At 33.7% G+C, this 21,178-nt stretch overlaps 1 protein-coding gene across 2 annotated transcripts in view; it reads left to right on the plus strand.

Moving 5' to 3' along the window:
• The first annotated feature begins 4,564 nt into the window (after nt 1-4,564).
• LOC112038865 (protein SHOOT GRAVITROPISM 6) overlaps nt 4,565-21,178 on the plus strand; it is a 30,765-nt gene continuing 14,151 nt past the window's right edge. Inside the window, exons 1-25 of one of the 2 annotated variants that reach the window (XM_065782623.1) lie at nt 4,565-4,718; nt 4,834-4,924; nt 5,003-5,057; nt 5,178-5,309; nt 7,265-7,336; nt 8,841-8,931; nt 9,047-9,142; nt 10,120-10,198; nt 10,296-10,359; nt 10,985-11,088; nt 11,384-11,489; nt 13,067-13,156; nt 13,635-13,712; nt 13,939-14,006; nt 14,088-14,187; nt 14,292-14,468; nt 14,823-14,912; nt 15,049-15,114; nt 15,427-15,525; nt 15,618-15,692; nt 16,643-16,702; nt 17,389-17,478; nt 19,713-19,834; nt 20,117-20,246; nt 20,331-20,410. In XM_065782623.1, coding sequence (XP_065638695.1) covers nt 4,679-4,718; nt 4,834-4,924; nt 5,003-5,057; nt 5,178-5,309; nt 7,265-7,336; nt 8,841-8,931; nt 9,047-9,142; nt 10,120-10,198; nt 10,296-10,359; nt 10,985-11,088; nt 11,384-11,489; nt 13,067-13,156; nt 13,635-13,712; nt 13,939-14,006; nt 14,088-14,187; nt 14,292-14,468; nt 14,823-14,912; nt 15,049-15,114; nt 15,427-15,525; nt 15,618-15,692; nt 16,643-16,702; nt 17,389-17,478; nt 19,713-19,834; nt 20,117-20,246; nt 20,331-20,410 — 2,255 coding nt within the window. In that variant the 5' untranslated portion in view covers nt 4,565-4,678. Of the gene's footprint in view, nt 4,719-4,833; nt 4,925-5,002; nt 5,058-5,177; nt 5,310-7,264; nt 7,337-8,840; nt 8,932-9,046; nt 9,143-10,119; nt 10,199-10,295; nt 10,360-10,984; nt 11,089-11,383; nt 11,490-13,066; nt 13,157-13,634; nt 13,713-13,938; nt 14,007-14,087; nt 14,188-14,291; nt 14,469-14,822; nt 14,913-15,048; nt 15,115-15,426; nt 15,526-15,617; nt 15,693-16,642; nt 16,703-17,388; nt 17,479-19,712; nt 19,835-20,116; nt 20,247-20,330; nt 20,411-21,178 lie in introns of those variants that run through there. The other variant, XM_065782624.1, reaches the window with a different exon arrangement.

Below are 21,178 nucleotides of genomic sequence, written 5' to 3' on the forward strand. Positions count from 1 at the left end.
GCATTTATAGCAATTTGGGTAATTACACAATACAACAATTAAGCATTGATTCTCCAAATAATAAATAATATAAAAAATTCAAGCATTTTTCTCAAAACTGTTGGAGTCAACACCGAATCCTCACAAACTAATCAGGATCGATTATATGTATTCTTTTGCGTTATTATTATTATGTTTTAAATTTGGTTTTAGCTTCAAATTGAGCTCTAAAGTTTCAATTGCATTAATTTTAATCCTGTAATTTCAAAAACGTTATAGTCTAGACCTTTAGCAAAACATTTCTATACTGATTTTTTTTTTTTTTTAACAATGGTGTTCTTTCATATATATATATATATATATATATTTTTTTTTTTCTCTCATTGTTTAGAACTCTTGTTTTTATTTTATTCTATTTTTTTTAATTAACCTAATATTGTTTTTCTTTAATATATTCTTAAATCTTAACCATGAGAGACATTGATAAAATATATTTCTTTCTACTTTTTAAAATGAAATTTGACACATGATGGTTTATTAATCATATCAACAAGAAAATTTAAGTTCTATAAAAAATAAAATAAAATAAAATCTAAGGAATAAAAAAAAATGAAATGAAATTATAGGTTCAGTGGGGGAGAGAGGGAGAAAAAGGGGCGTTGCTTAATGGTAATTACCAATTAGTGTGTATATATATATATGCTTGTCCTCTTGTGTGCTTTTGTCTATTTCCTCACAACTTTTCCAATAATTAATTAGATTTGGGTGACAGGGTTTCTGTAAGACAGCACATTGATTTAACAATCCTGAATATTTCTAATTGTTTCTTAGTGAGTATTTGGATACTACGGAATCCTTCAACGTTTTGCGTCTGGTGTTTATGTTCCATGGGATCCACGGCTACAGTAGCTAAAATATCATGCCCAAGATTGAAAAATGTGTTTGTTAGTGGGTTCCGTGCACTGTTCACGGGACTCACAAATTTTTTTTTAAGCAAAGTTTTCATTAAAAATGATTCTCACGGCACTATTCACATTTTCAGTTTTCAGCAATAAGAGGTATTCAAACAAACCCTAATGTGTTGTATTTTTTTTTTCAATCAATTAAATTCAAATCAACGACCCTTCTTGCCTATGGTCCTTGAGGATTTTCTGCTTGTGGGATCTGTACTTTTTAATTTTGGTTTGTTTATTTGGTTGTTTATTGGCTTTGCAATTCGTTATTGTGCATAAGAGTAGAGTCAGCAGACTCGGCACATGTTATCTCTGATGGCTTTGTGATATTGTAGAAAGTTACTGTTGCATTTGTGAGTTGTGAGTTATAGCAGTAAAGCCAGCTAGTAATGTAAAACCATTTTCTGTCTTTAACAATTTGTCTTTGTTGCAAACTTGCAATACTTGGCTCTGTTATTGTTGTTTCTTTATGGAATTTTCTTTTTAATTGTATGGCACACATACCAGTAGGTTTTGAACGTAGGTGCATTTATGGGAAGCTCATTGGCATTGTTTCTTTCTACATTATTTAAATGTTCTGTGCATTGTCGGATTTCACATCATAATCCTTTCCCCTTGTTTGCTTTCATTTGGCAATTTATGAATTTCATTTATCAATATTATTGCGGTATGTGGTTTCAATCAGTGGCAATCTCTGTCTGAACGGACAGTAGAAAAATGTAGATGTTTTTTTTTTTTTGAGAAAGTATACTGACCTCTTACTGGTTGGACCGGTAGGCTTTGTGCTTTAAACAAGCTTTAACTGAACAACCTAATCCCATACTTATGCAAAGAGCCATCCATCCATAGTATTAGTGTATTACAGATAAGCATGTTTCTATATGAAACGCACACATTTGTGTAATTCAATAATTCAAAAAGGTTTTTAAATTAGGATAAAACTTTAGATACAAAACCTATTATATCTTAATTTTCTAATTGAATTCAACCACATCATTGTATTAACTAATACAATATATATATATATATATATATTATCTTTTGTAATGATAATTAAATTCAACTATGTAGCTCATTGGTCAATGCAACCATATTGTTTTTTTTTTTTGGAAATGCAACCACATTGTTAATTTAATTGGTAGAGTTAAGCTATAATACAAGCAGCATGCACTATAAGTCTGTAACTAAAATTTATCATTTAAACAAAATAGTCCTTAGCTGTCTGTAGATGGGGTGCACACATGGTGTACAACATTTTCATCACTTCATGAGTTGGACTCAACTAGTTTCTTCAAACAAATGCGTGTGATTACAACTCACAACCAATGCTTTTACTCGATTTCCAAGCCAATTGATTCTATTAAGTGTACTTGAAAATTTGTCAAGAATTTTGTAGCTCAACGATATTATTTGTGTCTTTTACAAGGAGGACAAGATATTTCTCTTGGTTATTGTAAACAGAATTACAGCAATGCAGAATCATATGGAGATTGATGCTGGTAATATTATTCATTTCTTCTAGGGTTTTGCTTCTTTGCCGTTTTACCAAGAATCTTCTATTGGGGATATAATGGTTTTTCTCTTTCAAATGAGAATAATTGAGATAATATTCTTGCCAGAGAGATCAACAGAATTTGAGTCCGGAAATGTTATAGGTGCGTTTGTGATTATTGGACAAAGAAAGAAATAATACACCATAGCACTTATCTATGTGAGTTTTGGATAACTTTTGAGTGTTTATATTCCCAGTGACGCAATGGACGTTTGGCACAGTCTATTTCATTTCATTTTCTTTGAATTTGAATAGACTGTGCCAAACGTCCATTGCGACACTTGGAATATAAACACTCAAAAGTTATCCAAAACTCATATAGATAAGTGCTGTGGTGTATTTCATTTCATTTTCTTCGAATTTGAATGGTAGGTACGTGTACAGTTAGACTAATAACATGATTGGTTTGTGCCAAACCATAATTTCTTTCTAAATTCTAATGTCTCTAAGACTGTGACCTTCTAGTTCTAGATTATTATAAACGAAACAATAAATAATAAAATTGTGACCTTCTAATTGGAGCTGTCTTCAAAGAGTCTAATGAGGCCGGTCTAGGAGCTGTAATCAGAGATAGAAGGCCAGATTATCGCTTCCTTATCGGAGAAAGTTGTTCTTCCCCAAACCGTGGGTGAAGTGGAGGCCTTGGCAGCAAGGAGAGCTATTATTTTTGCCAAGAAAATTGAACATACGTCCAGCATTCTTGAGGGAGATTGCAAGGTACTCGTTTCAGCCTTACAGAGTGAAGAACAACCATTTGCATCAGACGACCATCTCATTGCAGAAGCCAGAACTCATGCAGAATCCTTTCATAGTTTTAGAGTTTCCCATATCTGTATACGAGGGAATTTTGTTGCTCTTAACCTTACTAAGTATGAGAGACATGTTAATGGTATAGTTTTGTGAATGGAAAATGTTCTTTTACAACTTAATGATGTTTTGATAGCCGAATATGTCTGAGTTTATTTTTCAATGAAAGTTCACAAGTTTTCTTTTCAAAAAAAAAAAAAAAAAAAAAAAAAAACCAGAGTTTAGGGGGTGTTTGGTAGTGTAGTTTGAAAATTGTTGTTTGTAGTTTTTTAAAATACGTGTGGGTGAAAAAGTGTGTTGAAATGCGTAAAATGCTGTTTAAAAACTAAAAAATGTTGTTTAAAAACACAAACCAAACGAGCCTTAGTCTTCTATTTTGACATTGCCCAAAAACATAGTATTATAAAAGAATAAGCAATAATCTTGTCACACATTCTTTAATGCGCACACTATCTGCATTCTCCATAAAATTGTGAGATAATATTAAATTTTAACTTGAGTTTTAAAATACAATATTTTTTGAAAACATAGGACCGTTTAGTAACGTTGTTCTAGTAACACTGTTTAAATATTGTAAAAATACATGTTGTGTTGTTTAAATAACAAAAACTATTGTTTAAACAACACAACTAAACAAACCCATAATTTCAATGCATGATGTAGTGTGCGTAAAATAAATGTGCAATAGTTAATGTTGTATCACTCAAAAACTTATTGAATTTATATTGTGAAAATCTAACCATTGAATTATGTTTTATATGTTCTTAAATATATATATATATATATTCTTTCCCTCGGAATGATAATCCAACCGACAGTAACAGTACTCAAGCTTCGGCTACGTAGTGGGCCTCTATACGTATTGGTGAGCTGGGGGCTTAAGTTCCACAGATACGTAAATGAGCAATGACCTGGGCCGACAAACTCAAAAAAATAATTCACCTTTATAAATTTCCAACCAAAAAAACAGAAGAAAAAAAAGCAGAGAATTACAAGACCCAGACCCACCACAGATCCCTTGACGCTGACGGAACAAGAGGAGGACCCACCACAAAACCCAAAAACCAAAATAATAGGAAAAAGATAAGAAAAAAAAGAAAATAGAAAAATACATCCGTAGTAGCAGAGAATTAAATTAAAATTCTCAAATTATTTATAAAATTAAAATTTAAAAAAAAAACCGGTTACAAAATTAAAAAAAAATTTAAATTCCGTTGAAACTTCGTTGAGGGCCCTCACCTGTCAGTAAAAGACGACCTTCTCACACCTTCACTGCGTTATTGTTGTCTCTCAAACCCGCCTTCGTCACCTTAACTTCTTTCCTACATTTCATTTTATTCGCTTCCTCTCTCTCTCTCTTTGTCATTCTCATTCTCAATTTTTCGTTATGGCTTCTTCAAGCTCTGGAATCACAATCCCTGCACCAGGTAACCTTCCATTTTTGCACACACTACTTCTCAATTCGCTTAATTTTTACTTCTTTTCACACTCTTTAATTTCTAAATTTTGATTTGTCCGGTGCTTTTATATACACACACTCAGAGGCCGTTCAGGTTCTCGTCTCGTTGCTAGCTGATGAATCCCCAATCGTCAGAGCCGCCGCCTCCGCTTCTCTCAAGGACATCGCCGCCTTGTACCTCTCTCTCTCTCTCTCTCTCTCTGTGTAGTGAATTTGGTTGATAATTGAAGCTAATGCGGGTTGCAATTGTAGGAGTCCGCTACTAGTGCTTGACTGTTGCTGGACTGTATCTCGAGGAGGACGACGGGTACTGATTCTGTTTGAATTTTACTTGAATTTAGGGCTTGATTCTGTTGTTTCTGTGTTAAAATGTGGAGTGTGATTAGTGTTTTTATTTTGTGTGTGTGTGTGTGTGTGAGTGATTCAGCGTTTTGGGAACATGGCTGGGATTTTTCAAGTGATGGCATTCGGAGTCCGAGCTATTGATAGTAATGATGTGGATCCTCCATTCATGACGAAGCTCGCTAAGATTGCCACGGCAGAGATGATCTCCTCCAAGGTTCGGTTTAATTGCTCAATTCTCTCGTTTGTGTTGGTGAAAATGCCTTACTTTTACTACTTTGGTTGGTTTTTGATTGTTAGCATTAGCTTTTTGAGTAGGTTAATTTAGTTCAAAAACCATAATTCTCGATTAGAATTATTGTTAAATGTGTAAATTTGCCATTTTCCAAATAGATTAAGCTTTTTGGACAATCGTTCAATGTTCATGAATCATGATATTAGTGCAACTGTCTCCACTCTACTTCCAATATAAAAAGCTAAAAGTTTCACATGTTGGGCCTCTAAAATTAAAGGGGAGTACTTCTTTGTGCTCCTTTGCATAATGAAGCTTTATTTATTCAGATTTTTCTTATTTATAAAAAAAACAAATAAATAAAAGGGGAGTCTGGGCCCACACTTGAGAGAGTGTTAGAATTTTGGTTAAATGATTAAATTTACTATTTCTTAATAGTTTAAGCTTTTGGGACAACTACTAATTTATCAAATTTGAGGTTTGGGTTGATACTTGGGTTGGTTGGTAAACCTTGAGTAGCTTGTTGATTAGAATTACTATTCGAAGAACTTCATCTTGTTCAAGCTAAGTAAAATTTTGCCTTTAGAATTGAAAAACTTGAAGCTTAATAGAAAGGTAGGAATGAGTCTGAATAATATTGATTTGTCCCAATTTCTGGATGGGTTTTACAAGCTTTTTGTGCAATTGGTACTATTTGATGGGGTTTCGTCTGTTGCTTCTATCCAAAAAAAAAGAGACAAAGAAGGGTGTTGAGTGCTCTAACTTGAAAGATTTGACTAAAGTAATATGTTATGTTGAAGGCAAAACAAGTTAGTCCTCTTTCTCTTTTAGAATGTAGTAGCTTGATATTCATGATTGAGATATCTTATGGTTTTTTAAGTTGGAAAAAATGAGCTGATGAGGGAAATCGGGTTCTTTTCACTGCTTCATGCTTGATAATGGGTCTTCTCAATATTTTTCTTGGACTCTTTTTTTTTTTTTTGATAAGTAAGATTGTGCTTAGACTTATGTCTGGGAAATTATATTATTATTATTTTTAAAATATGAGATTCTTATTTAATGTTGAGATTGTGTGTACCATTTATTTTCTTGCAATTTACACATTAAAAATTTTATGAATAAGGTTGACATTGAACGAGAGAAATAGATTTTCAGGTTGAATTTTGCTTGACAGGTGCAGACAATATAACTATCTCAAACAGTTGGTAACTACTATTTGTGTTTAACATGGACATGAGCTTAGATGCTTGAAGGTAAAGTAGTGCTATATGCCAAGAGCCTTGTAGCTCAATTGGTTGGCACTTCTTGGTGTTTCCAAGGCACATTTAAAAAAAAAAAAAAAAAAAAAAACCTCTTAGTGTTTCCAAGACATCTAGGATTTGAATCCCCCCTACCCAATTGTAACTAATGAATTATTTAAAAAAAAATGTTATAGTTAAGGATTTCTTTTCTAGTACTTTTGCATACTACATGAGTATTGAGTCGAACTAGCTCTTTTGTTTCCTCATTATAAATTTAGAATTGTATTTTCTAATCAGTTTTACTCAAATGGTATTGAGAAAAAAAAAAAAGTTTTACAAAAATGGCACCTTTGCCATTATAAAAAAATGGGTAGACGGTGAGGTTGTAGGTTCAAGATATATTAAGTGAGTGTGTAGCTTATCAATAAAAAAAAGCGGGAATGGCTTTTTGAAATCTGTAACTTTTGAGGATGTCATTCCTTCAAATTTGGTTTATAGTTATCTTATCTCACGTGCAACTATATGGCCCCCATAGCCAACATCCTATGCAATAATGCAAATACATAATTTTTGTCAAAGGTGTTACTTTTGGAGATTATGTTGCTTGGTGCTTAGATTCACAGGCTTCTTTTACATGCTCAAATGTTTTATTCCTGGAACAGCTTTTATAACTCTCTTTGGCCATTCTTTTTTATGTAGGAGCTAAATGCGGACTGGCAAAGAGCTGCATCAGGTCTTCTTGTTTCAATAGGAGCACATTTGCCTGACTTAGTAAGTCTCTTGACTTGTTGCTTATTCTGAACAATTTCAACAGTAGGTAATGTGAAGCCAACATGTTGAAATATATTTGGTAAAATTGATAATACATTTTTCTTTCTATATTATAGATAGAAAACTTGCCAATGAGCTTAGCTCAAATGGCACCTCCTCTCCTTGTAAGAGCAAGGTAGAGGGTGAGTTCAGGGGTTCAAGATCCACCTGGTGCATGTTTAACTTTCCAATTAAAAAAAATATAGGTTGAAAACTCTGTTGAATTAAAAATTCCTTGATACAAGCTAATGTCATATGGAATGGTCTTGCCTTTCTACATTATGTATAGAAAACATTGTTTAATTAGAAATTCCATTTACAAGATGAATGTGTTATGGAATCTTTATTACGAGAGAAGGAAGCAACGCATGAGACATTAAAAGAAAAGGGACCAATTGGCATATCATAAGAAACTTGAGCAACATATTTTTTCAAAAGTCGTGGATGAAATTACAGATGTGGGTGTTTTGGTGATGAGTGGGCTGGAAAACATTATAATGGATTCTGCAAGGTTTTAAGATTTCATCCAAGATGCTGATGGGTTTATTCAATTTGTTTTTACTTTGAAAAATGTTGCCAAATTTTTTTCATGGGTAACCATTTGGTATCATCTGTGATGATTTGCACTTGAGAGTTAGGCAGACAATTAAGGTGGTGGTGATAATTGTGAGTTTGGAAACCTACCAGATGATAATGATTAAATACGTTTAGGATCTTCTTTTTCTTCTTAAAATCCACATTTTCATAGGAGTAGTACAAATCAGCAATTGCTCTTTGCAATCAAAATCTTTTACAATGTTGAAATCCTTCCTTTCTTGATTATCATTTATTTACTTTTTATTTTTACCTGATGTCCTAGTATTTTTATTTTCTGCGTTGTTATTTTGTATAGTTCCTCCTTATTTTTCTGTAAACTTTTTTACATTTGGAATGAAGATTTGCTTGTATCAGAGTTAAGGGGCAGTAACTTGGAATAATTTAAAGGAAAATTTATTGAATTTCTTTTAGTTAAACAATTGAAAATGTAAAATCATGCAAAAAAAAATTTCATTAATTATTTAAAATAGATGAAGCATCTCAAAGAGGGAACTGTCAGTCAACATTTTAGAAATGCCGGTAGTTTGATTAATAGAATGGTTTGGATCAGCATTCAGTAGTTTTAACATTGCATATGTGTACTAAGACTATTTACCAACTAACTTAGTGATACTTTGGTGGGGCTATCCCTACTTTACATTTATAGCTTCCACACACTGTGAATATCATCCCCTAATATGCAATCAACTTAGCTTTTCCAAACATTTCTTTTTCATTGTATATGGATGATTCATAAGATATTCCTGATGTACAAATTAATATTTCCTCATTTAGTCCTCCCTGTCTCTCTTCCCTAGCTTTTCACAAGTTCCGTCATTGAGCTTTTTCATTTTCAATTAAATGACTATTGATTTTATTGGTTTGGCAGATGATGGAAGAAATATTTCTTCATTTGTCAGGGCCAAGTCCAGCTCTACCAGTAATGGTTCAGATTCTTGCAGACTTTGCTTCTGCCGATGGTTAATTATCACACTTCTCTGTTCTTTGTGCTTTAGACCAGCTTTGGATGTTTCTCAGTTATTACAATTTCCGCTTAAACTAAAGTGTCTGTTATACTTTTTAATTCTATTGAAGCATTGCAGTTCACTCCACGACTGAAGGGTGTACTTTCACGGGTTCTACCTATTCTTGGAAATGTGCGAGATGCCCACAGGCCAATTTTTGCAAATGGTGTGGTGAATTTCTCTGACCTCATGAGTGGGATAATTGATATCTGATGCAAAGTCTAGGAAATGCCTTAGTTCTTGATTTATTTTTTGTAATTTATTGCTATATTTAGGATCTGTGTCTTCTGGTGTATTTAATAGAGATTGGAGTGAATGGCTTGTGAGGCTTATCTCTGGCAAACTGCGTGATGTATTCTGTGTTCTGGAACTGGTCAAACTTACATAACATGTGCATCGTGCAGATTGCAGTGGCTAGGTTCTCTGCATTATATAAAATGGTTATTTAACTTTGTATCAAGTGAAAAGGGAAAAAAAAAGGTAGATTTCATATTGGCTTTCGGTGTTAGTCACCAAAATAAACTTTCAAAGAAAATATTATATATTTTATTTAAATCTAAAAATAAGTTTGACCTTTATGTGATTGACTTAAATTGTCTTTGTCTATTTTGGAGAAGACTTATGCTACTTAAGGAAAAGATAATATATTAATAGGCTTTGAATTTGTAGATATGTTTAGCATCAAACTAGACTTATAAAATATGTTGGAGGTTTTATCATAACCTGTGTTTGGTTTTCCCTATCCTAAACTTAAAACACTTTCATCTCCAAACCTATAAGTTAAAAATTAGTATTCATATCTAGTGATCTCATGGTTTTCTGGATCCACTACATTTCTTTTATTTCCAAAGTAAAACTAGGTCAAGTTTGAGCTTAAGTAATTCAGTGCAAGCAATAATTTCATATTCCTAGCTAGATTAAAATTCTGTACATATAGAAATTACAAACAGATTCATTGGATGAATGTCCATCATTTTTCCATTCATGATATCTTCTTTTGGTTGTGTTGCAACTTACAATATGCGAGTAAAATATTCTGAATCCTTTTCTTTTTGTTGTCTGATTTTGCTTTATGTATTTTTTTTTTATCCTTTTTGACTCATATTAGCGTTGCAATTAGTAATATATGTTATTCTCTTTCAGCATTCAAGTGTTGGTGCCAGGCAGTATGGCAATATAGTGTGGACTTTCCATCGCATTCACCTCTTGATGGTGGCGTCATGTGAGATCAATTTTGTAGTTTTATTAGTTTTTTTTTTTCCCCCTATTCCCCATATCATATTTTCAGGTCTGAAGTAAATATATGTGTTTTAGTGCAGGTCGTTTTTAAATTCTGTTTTTGAGCTTTTATTGAGAGTATGGGCAGTTTCACGGGATCTAAAGGTTTGCATTTTTATTTTTTTGGTTCTTTTGCTGGTATTCTCTCACTCTATACTCTTTTTGAACCTTAATTGTGTAATTACAACTATACCTTGGTATTAGTTATGTTTCCATTTGTATTTTTTACCATATCTTACCTTGACAAATTTTTTCTCACTGCTTCAAAACTGGTCTGGTGCCAAATTTTTCTTACTCTGTTGTATTTTTTTGGATGGATCATCTTTCTCTGCTTAACGTTGAGTCGTGCATCCATATTTGGTAGAGTTGAAATAATATGTCTTCCTCTTTCCTATTGCGTTGTTTTAAAACTTTTCTTTTATTTAAAATTTTTGTTTTATTGATTTTGCAGTTTGATGTTGAAAGAATACTTGTCTGAAAAGTTGAATTGCCACTAGAAAAAATGCCTTATGTACATGAAATTTTAAGTGTGTATTATGCTTTTCTTTTTCTTTTCTTTTTTTTCTTTTTTTTTTTGCTTTAAATTTTCTAGCAATCTTTAGTGTTTTTGCCTGGTTGATTGTTTGAATTTACTATACATGTCTTCCATTATTTTTTATTTACTTGGATTTTTTAGCAATTTACAGAAGTGATTGATTTTGTTATTTCACTTAATTTTTGTTTGAAATAGGTTCGCATATCTTCTGTGGAAGCCTTAGGTCAGATGGTTGGCCTTATCACCCGGACACAATTAAAGTCAGCTTTACCCAGACTTGTCCCTACAATTTTGGAATTGTAAGATTTGATATATTAATAATGCTTCAAGTTATATGTTTATGAGGCTGCACTGTGTATATGTTGTGTTCCTATCTTTGGTAGAATAGTTACCTGAATTGCCTATCTCAAATACACTTAGACAAAAAATTCAACTTGATTCAATCTAATGTTGGAGGGATAGTATTACAGATTAGCATGGCTCTCCCCCCCCCCTCCACCAACTATCTCCCTCCACCTTACCTCATCCATACATAGAAAACCCATTAATCATATGAAGTCAAAAGGGATGACATTAATATTTTCTGTGCATCAGGTATAAAAAAGATCACGATATTGCCTTTGTGGCAACATGTAGTCTCCACAACCTCTTAAATGCCTCCTTGCTGTCAGAAAGTGGACCCCCTTTGCTTGATTTTGAGGTAATGGACTGCTCATTCTGCTTGTTTGTCCTCCCTAGTAATAGTTTTGTCGATGTTGGGCTTCTTTAACACCTTTCACATCCTGATGTAAGTGTACTGCATTCCTGTCCCTGCCTTGTAATATAGCAATATGAGTTTTAGCCTTTTAGGTAATTGACCTTGTAACGTATTTCCTTTTCAGGTGGGATTTATTTTGTCAGTTTAGTTTAATTTGGGAGAAGTGGAAGACTTTTGACAGAACTGTAGAGAATGTCCCTAGAAACATGATTCCTTGTAGCAAGTCCTATTATTACTTAAAATGTAATTGGATTGTTACTATCTCACTAAGATTTTCTGATCTTGTTTAGCAAGTCCATTCTTCTAAGTTTAGCTCTTGATCTTCTTGTATTTGTTCATTGTTCAAAGTGTTCACCATCGTGAACATGATGTTCAATTTTTCAATAAAAGTCTTATTACCTATCAAAAAACAAAGATTTTCTGATCTTGTGACATTGTTTAGCAACCTTTCTCTTCACGTAGGAGCTTTTACTGTATTTGCCACCCCTTACCCAAAAAAAAGGAATAAAAATTTCTCATGAGCTCCTTTCGTTCTTACTAATGGGTGCTACATAGGGCCTTATAATCTCATTTATGATTTTATTTTATGATGAAATGATGGTCTTTTCTGTTTAAACTTTGTCATGTTGACACATTTGGAGGGAGAAAATTTTTTGATTACAATAGATATAGGTAGGGGTAGCAAAATTGGACACAAACTCGACACGACACGAAATTAGCAAGTTACGCGTTGAGGCTTAATAATTTTGTGTCATATTCGGGTTGACACAATTGTTCCGTTTAATAAACGGTTTGGGTTAGTGTTCAACCCATAGAATCCGTCTGACCCGTTTAATTAAATGACATTTTATTAATATACCCTTCAAATCTTTGGTATATAAACTTAGTAGTTGTTGTGGTTTATTTTCTTTGACATATTGTGATTGATTATTTGTGATATTGAGATATGTTTTAATTTTGAATGATTATTTGTGATGCAATTACTCGTTAGTTCTGAATTTTATATTAAAAATATTTATTTGTTTGTTTTTTCATAATTTTTTTTTTCATTTTAATAAAGTCTGATAAATAGGTTGATATGACTGACTCATTTAATAAATGGGTCGTGTTAGGGTTAAAGAATTTTGACCCGTTTAATAAATATGTCGGGTTAGTATTGACCCATAAAGTCGGATACTCATAAGTTGATACGACACAAACCTGAAATGCGGACACGAATTGCCACCTCTATATAGGTGTTTTCTTAGGACTGGGGAGGATGTGGAATTCACATTGTGGGTTTTTGAGAATTTAGAGGATGCTCTATTTGCAAATACTTGGTATAAGCTATTCTTCTATGTCTTTCTCGGCTTTAACTAGTTTCTGTAACAATTTTGTTTTTAAACAGAAACTGTTACTAGTTTGTAGACTTTGTAAATATTATATGACATTAAACAGCTATTCAGTCTCTGAACTCTTTGCAAATATTACATACTGAAATAATTTTTTTGGTGCTGGTTTATTCTTCTGATGGGTTGCAGGAGCTCACGGTTATTCTATCAAGTCTTCTCCCAGTGGTTTGCATTAGTAGTGACAGCAAAGAGCATTCAGATTTCTCAGTGGCATTGAAGGTGTAATTACCTATTCCGTTTTGTGTAAATTCTTTCAATATAAGAACTTCCATTTCTTCTAGTTAGTGTTGAGGTCCACTACTTTTTCAAGCTTTCAAATTTGTTGAATATACGAGGGTTTTTTTTTTTTTTTCCCTTTAAATTAGTTTTAGCCAGTGGTTTGACTTTGTTTCTTCTTCATAGGACTGGCAGCAAGTTATTATTCGGTTCATGTTCTGAAATTTTTGTTTCTGGCATTTCCTTTTTTCAATTGGAAGGATTAACATCTCATTTTCTTCTCCTGGTTTCTGTGCTACCCTCCTTCTTGGCATTGTTATTACTAAGCAGTTGTAGCAATGCTGATGGATGTTATTTCTTGCCTTAAGCTGTGTTTATCATATCAGTATGCTGTGTGTCATATTTTGATGATGATAGCTATTCTAATTTGGCACTGGACATCTAGATTTTTATGTTTGAATGCATGTTTGCTTTGTGACAGACATATAATGAAGTTCAGCGCTGCTTTCTGACAGTTGGTTTAGTATACCCTGAGGATTTATTCATGTTCCTTCTGAATGTGAGTCCCATTTTCGGTTTTCTTTGTTTTATGCCTTTAATGTATTATCTTGTTCTGTAAAGATTATAATCTTATCAGTTACTTTTTTGGTGGATAGTGCAATTCTTTATTTTTCTTTTTAAAATAAGACAAGTTTTAAGTTGGCATCTTTTCCTGTAGGAGTTCTAAGATATAAATAAAATTTTAATGTACTGCCTATTCTATTTCTACATATTTCTGCTACCAGAAATGCAGGTTGAAGGAAGAACCTTTGACTTTTGGTGCACTTAGTGTTTTGAAGCATCTCCTACCCAGGTTTCTTCTCTTTCTGTTATTTGCGATGGTTATTCTTGATTCTCTTAAAGGATCTGTCTTTCTTATGACCTCTATTTTCAGGTTGTCTGAAGCATTGCACAATAAAAGGCTTTTGCTTGTCGAAGCAGTGAAGTTGTTGCTAGATGAGCAAGATTTGGGGGTGCGAAAGGCGCTCTCAGAGGTAGTTAGTTATGAGCTGATAGTCTTAGAGTCTTTCTTTCATTTTCTAATACTTTTAGTAAAATATTCCTGTTTCTTATTAGATTCTGATTTCTTTGGTGGTAGTTGATTGTGGTTATGGCCTCTCACTGTTACTTGGTTGGTCCATCTGGGGAGTTGTTTGTTGAATATCTTGTACGGAATTGTGCTCTACCAGATCAGGACAGAAATGAGCTTGGGACCTCCAAGGAAGTCTTTGGGTCTAGCGGCACAAATGTTCCTTCCCAATACAAGAGATTGGAGGTTGACATCTGACTTCTATAGATATGAAACTTCAAATTCATTGATTGATTTGATTTATTTGTCAAAAAGAGAACTTCATATTCACAATTTCAGATGGCCCAAGTGATGGGATGGTATACTTAAAAAAATGGTAATTTTTGTAGTTGACAAAATTGGTAAATCCAACACTAGTTAGTGTCACACTGTTTCCAGTTTTCCAGTTATAGTACTGTGAATCCTAGTGGATGGATAGCACTTTAAGGGTCAGGTTTGTGGGTTAGAAGCTAGATGTTACCTTACAATATCAAAATTTTGCATATATCTAGTCATTTCTGCCTGTTATGGCCATTTAGTACTAGCTTGTGTTCTTCGCAGGTCAAAATTGGGGCGGTTTGTCCAACAGAGTTGAGAGCAATCTGTGAAAAAGGACTCCTTTTGTTGACTATTACAATTCCTGAAATGGAGGTATGTCAGATAGCTAAATCTTTAATGGCGACTTTACCTTTAGTGGGTTTTCTTGGTTTCTTCATGACTGGTAATGTTGAACCAACTTTAACATCTTCCTTCTTCATCTTTTAATATATATCCAAAAATTTTGCAGCATATTCTTTGGCCTTTTCTGTTAAAGATGATCATTCCACGGGATTATATTGGTGCAGCTGCCACAGTAAGATTTTTTCTACAACTTGTTGCATATTCCTTGTATGTGGGGAAATATTTCTATTCCCAGGCTTTCACTGTTTCTTTAAGTGTATGCTTTTGGTGTTTATGTGGCTTGTTGCATATTCCTTCTTAAATAAGATTCTGCCTAATTGTTGTTGGAAGTACAAACTGTGAATGTCTGAATTTATGATGCAATTATTATAAGAGTTGGCTGAAAGTTTTATCATTGTGACTTTTATTTTATTTTATTTTATTTTTTATATTTTAAAAAGAACAAAACTCTTTGCACAAATTCACACACATGCTGCTTTTACAGGTTTGCAGATGTATTTCAGAATTGTGCAGGCATAGACCATCTCATAGTGATAATATGCTTAGTGAGTGTAAAGCTCGTTCTGATATACCAAATCCCGAGGTAGGATCTTTGCTGGCGTTGGTAAGGTATTTAGTTTCCTTTGTCCACTTTATGACAATAACATCAGCAAAATGGTTGGTGCACATGTTTAGGAGCTTTTAGCTCGCTTGGTGGTGCTTTTGCATGATCCTTTAGCGAGGGAGCAGCTGGCAACTCAGATTTTGACAGTAAGCATCACTTGGCCATAATTAGTGTAAATTATGTATAAGTTTCTATATGTCAAAACAAATATGTAAATTGAGGGGTCCGCTATTCTCTGGTCAAATTCATATAAAAATAATTGATAGGAATGATCTATTTCCTTATACTTGCGTAGAATATATCAATGTACTCTACTTTCTTGTGAAACTTGAAGTGTTTCAAGTTTTCTTTCAGGTGCTATCTCCTGTCTTCATACTGCAAATGGGTTGTTTTCTGCAAATGGGTTGTTCTTACTTTGTTTGGGGTCCAATGGATGATGTCTAAAAGAGTTGTAGACTTACTTTTTGGATGGAGGAAAGGGTTTGGTAACCATAGAGCTCCTTTTGCTAGGAATGTGGCTCCTTTATGTTTAATGTGGACACTTAGGAGGGAGATGAATAATTGTATTTTGAAGAAGTCCATGTTTTTGAGATCATTGTTTATGTGGTCTTGTATGACTGGATCTACTGATGAATGGTTGATTATAGATTTTATTTCTGATTATAATTCTTTAGTAGGGTTTGCATCCACAACCTATGCATTCAAAGTCTTTTCTCTTTTCTCTTTGATCAATAAAAAATATTGCAAGACAATAACACATACACTTTGTAATTCTTAATCAAACTTGAAAAGGGATGTGGGAGAAGAGGGGGGTGGGGTGGAGGGGGGGGGGGGATGTGTTTAAAACCTAAAGACAAAATTGGAGGTTTTTGTATTCAATGAGGGATGAGTCTTTGTCTCTGTATTATATGGTTAGTATTCAAAGATTGGAAATTTTGGTTAGAACTATGACAATTTTCATGAAATTGTGTGCGTGTCTATGATGTGATGTTTTTAAAAATTATTTCTGTGATGCTCCTTACATTGATTTTATTTGGTTTCAATTACAATACTTGAGTGGAAAAATATGTGTTTATTTGTTTTCATTGACTTGCAGGTCCTTTGTTATCTAGCACCTCTCTTTCCGAAAAATATCAACTTGTTTTGGCAAGATGAGGTATATCGTTATGTGCACAAAACTGATTTGGAGTCTGTTTGGGATCCGATTTTTTTGCTAAAACTGAAAACTTTTTTATGAAAGTACTTTAGATAAAGGTAAAAATTAGCTGAAATAGTACAATGGGACCCATAAATGGTAGCAAAAATAATCTGAATAGTAAAATAAGTTGACAAAAATAATTTTTGCCAAATGGACACTTGGAATTGAAAGTTCATATTCAGTTGAGGTTTTGAAGCTTTCTAATGAGTACATACTGTTGTGTGGGAGTGGAAAACGAATGAAATGGTTTGGCCAGTAAGCTTAAATAGAAATCTATTCTTTTGTTTTTGGCTCAAAAAATGATAAGAATTAAAAATATTTATATATATATATATATATTCTATAGATATATGAAAGTGGTAATTGTAAATTAAACATTGGCTGATCTCTTTACAACTATATTTGGTAAAAGTGGGTTATGTTCAGTTCATTAGTTGACGAACATTATGGGATCAGGTAGATCTTTGTCAATGTGAGAAGATTTTACATACATTTTAGATCTCCCATCCAGCCATTCATAAAAAAGGTTGGCAAAATTGTTTGGGGTTAAGCTTCTTCTTTTGTATAACTTATATCGTTTACAAAAGTATACAAAATGGTTTTTCATTAGAATCTAATTAATTGTAGTCTTTGCTAAGCTCTAGATTCCAAAAATGAAGGCATATGTTAGTGACACAGAAGACTTGAAGCAGGATCCATCCTATCAAGAGACCTGGGATGACATGATAATAGATGTAAGTCTCTTTGAGTTTATATTCATTCAGATGATATATGTTCCTCTTTCCATCGGTATATTTTGATTAAATAGTTAAACACTAACAATAAATCCCGTGTGTATATTTTTCTCCTTTTATAAGTCCATTGTAGTTTTTTTTTTTATATAAGAAATAAGGATTTATTTATATAAAAAAAGTGTCACCCAACTATATAGGAAGTATACGATTGGAGACCATACAATTAATTACGCAAATTACATAAGTTCATTAAATCAATAATCAAACATAGAGAGTGACTACATAAAATAGATATCCAATCCAACAATGTTTTAAAGAAAAAAAGCTTTAGCTCAGGCATAGTTCTCTTTGTATCTTCAAAGCACCAGTTATTCCTCTCCCTCCAAAGACATCACATCAAGCAATGGTGGGTAGCCATCCATATAGAATCATGTCCTATGACGCCTAAAACAACCTTGCCAACAAGCCAATAAATCAACCACAGACTTTGGCATCACCTAGCAAACTCCAAACAGATCCAATACTATAGACCATAACTTTGAAGTAATAATGATCTATTGATTCCCCGTTACGTTTGCACATATAACACCAATCCAGAGGCCGCATGTCTTCTTCTAAGATTTTTGCAAGTCAAGATTTTGCCTAGGGCTATAGTCCAAACAAAGAAAGCAACTCTAGAGGGGATCTTCGGTTTCCATATGCTTTTCCAAGGAAAAGATTGGATATTAGTATGTAGCAGGGCATGATAGAAACCACTAACCTGGAAACCTTCTTTCTTATCTAGTACCCAACACATCTTATCTTCTCTACTCCCCCTCACTGGGGCACCATAAATAGTAGCCATGAAGTTTGACAATGGCTCCAATTCCCAATCTTGCATAGGCCCTTATAAAATTGACATCCTAGTGGAGAACCCCATAAGTAAACATTAATAAATTAGCTACACTCCCCTCCTTTGCATGACTAATTGTAAATAATTTTGGAATATATATTGCAAGAGAGTTCTCCCCACACCACTGATCATGCCATTTCACCTTAGTCCATCCCTGATTTCAAATTGAATGTAATGTGAGAAAGTGGACCAAAGAGGAGCCCAAACTTGATTCCAATCAACCAAACAAAATTTCAACTCATCCCCCAAACAACTCCATAAGAAATTTTGTTGAAGTTGTTCAATTCGGTTAGCCACCTCAGCGAGAATGAGAAATAAAGATAGGAAATATGTTAGTTAGTTAGATAGAGTACTTTTAACTAAAGTGACTACCTCCTTGGATAAGTAACTTCATTTCCATCCTACCAGTCTCCTTTCTATCTTCTCTAAAATAGGATTCCATAATGTCTTCTCCTTAAATTTGGCACCTAGAGGAAGTCCTAAATATTTCATTGGGAGCGAACCTTGCTTGCAACCTAGAACATCCACCAACATCTCAATTTTAGGGACTGCTCCCACAGGCACCAATTCCGACTTGCCCAAATTTATTTTCAGGCCTGATACTCCTGAAACCAGAGAAGAATCAGCCGGATAAACAAAAGCTGATCAAGCTCAGCATCGCTGAATATCAGGGTATCATCGGCAAAGTGGAGATGAGATACCTTAATAATATTCCCACCGTATCTCCCACACTGAAAACAGATATGCAACCATCATCTACCGCCTTATCCAGCATTCTACCTAGTGCATCCAAAACAATGGCAAATAACAAAGGAGATAGGAAACTCCCTGTCTCAGACCCTAGAACTCCCAAAAAATCCACAAGGGTTGATACTTTAAAAAAAAAAAAGGTTTACATGAGGAATGTTGAAATCATGGCATTCACATTCTTCGAGTTTGATTTGCCAATGAGCTTTAGTTCATTGGGCACCTCTTGCAAGAGCTAGGTGTAGGGTGAGATTGTGTTCAAGACCCACTGGATGCATGTGTTACTTGCCAATAAAAGGAAAAACGTTCTTTGAGTTTGATTTGCCTGGTATATGACTTGAAACTAATTTTTCTAAATAAGCAACAAAGGGGAACGGCAAATTTATTTGTGAAAGTTGCACAATTTGTTTACTTGTATTAGGTGCTTGAAAAACAGTATAACTCTAATTAAAATTTTAAAAAAATATATTTATCTTTACAAAATAATTAGAGGGCATTTCTAAGTACCTTAAAAGTAGACAAGATGTGTTGGGAAACTATGGTATCCTGATTCTTACAATTATGTATAATATGTCTCTTTATTATTGGATGACAGTTTCTTGCGGAATCTTTGGATGTGATTCAAGACACCAATTGGGTGATATCTCTTGGAAATGCTTTCACCAAACAATATGAGCTTTATACTTCTAGTGATGAACATTCTGCACTCCTTCACCGGTATTAAAAATTTTAATTTAATATTGCTCCATTAGATTCAGGAAGCATTATTTAATCAATATTGCTTTCTTTTGCACTGGAAGTGATTTGATTTCTTATTTTATTCAAGTTGTGAGTGTTTTTGAATACATGATGTATAGGTATCAGGGTATTTCCCTGCACATAGATCTTCGGTTCTAGGTTTACTAGCACTTTTATGAAACCTGTTTTGGCCATTGTCAACGGAAAGTGAGGTTACACATCCTCTTAACTTTGGGAGGGTATATGTTTTTGTTTTTGCAGGTGCTTGGGTATTCTTCTTCAAAAGGTCAATGACAGGGTTTATGTTCGTGATAGGATAGATTGGATGTATAAACAAGCTGACATTTCAATTCCAACAAATAGGCTCGGATTGGCAAAAGCCATGGGACTGGTATCTTAAGAGTTTGGTGCGTGTTGTTTACTGTTTCCATTTGGTTATGTGTTTATAATATATATTGCTTTTGACTATTTTTAGGTTGCAGCATCCCACTTGGATACTGTATTGGACAAGCTGAAAGATATTTTGGATAATGTTGGGCAAAGCATGTTTCAAAGGTTTGTTACTATCTTGTAAGATAAATGTATTCTCTCGTTTTTCTTTTTGTGGTTGCATATATACACACGAGTATGTACAAATGTACAAATATAGAAATATACATGCAAGCTATATATATGTAAGATGGGTTCAGAGTGACACTCTCTTCTCTATGCCCTTGGCTAATTGCTTTTTGTTATGGCTTTCTTGATAGACATGCAATATAATTTTTGGCTTTTCCATTATTGTTAATATGATTGAACTTAGAGCATCCGCATCAGTGCATGTAAAACTTTGCAAAATTCAAAAAGCAACAAATTTTACACATTTTGCCTCAAAAATCTTCCACATTAGTCCTAAAATTCTGTATATTTTCATATTTGCTACAGTAACTGTGCATTTATACACGGTTACTATAATTGTGTATTCTATTATTTTATTAATTTCACATTTCACTCATTTTTTTCTCTATCCTCCATCTGCAAAACCAACTCAGACTTCTTCTCTCCCTCATCATCTTCTTCTTCCTCTGATACACATAAACACACCCACACAGACGAACCAACACAGAGATGCACAAAAACATATGGACCGTTTGATGCTTGTGGATCAGTGTTGCAATGTAGATCGATGCTTGCTAGCAGCGGAGACCCATTAAAACAAAACATAGGACCCACCATCTCTTACTGTCTCACAAAACCTGCAAGAGCACCACCACCACCAAAACATTGATGCCACCATCCACCCAACACTGTCCAACTATCACCACCCAACCACCACCACCATCA

The sequence above is a fragment of the Quercus suber genome, unplaced genomic scaffold, assembly GCF_002906115.3.
Source record: "Quercus suber isolate HL8 unplaced genomic scaffold, Cork oak 2.0 scaffold_308, whole genome shotgun sequence".
Lineage (NCBI taxonomy): Eukaryota > Viridiplantae > Streptophyta > Magnoliopsida > Fagales > Fagaceae > Quercus > Quercus suber.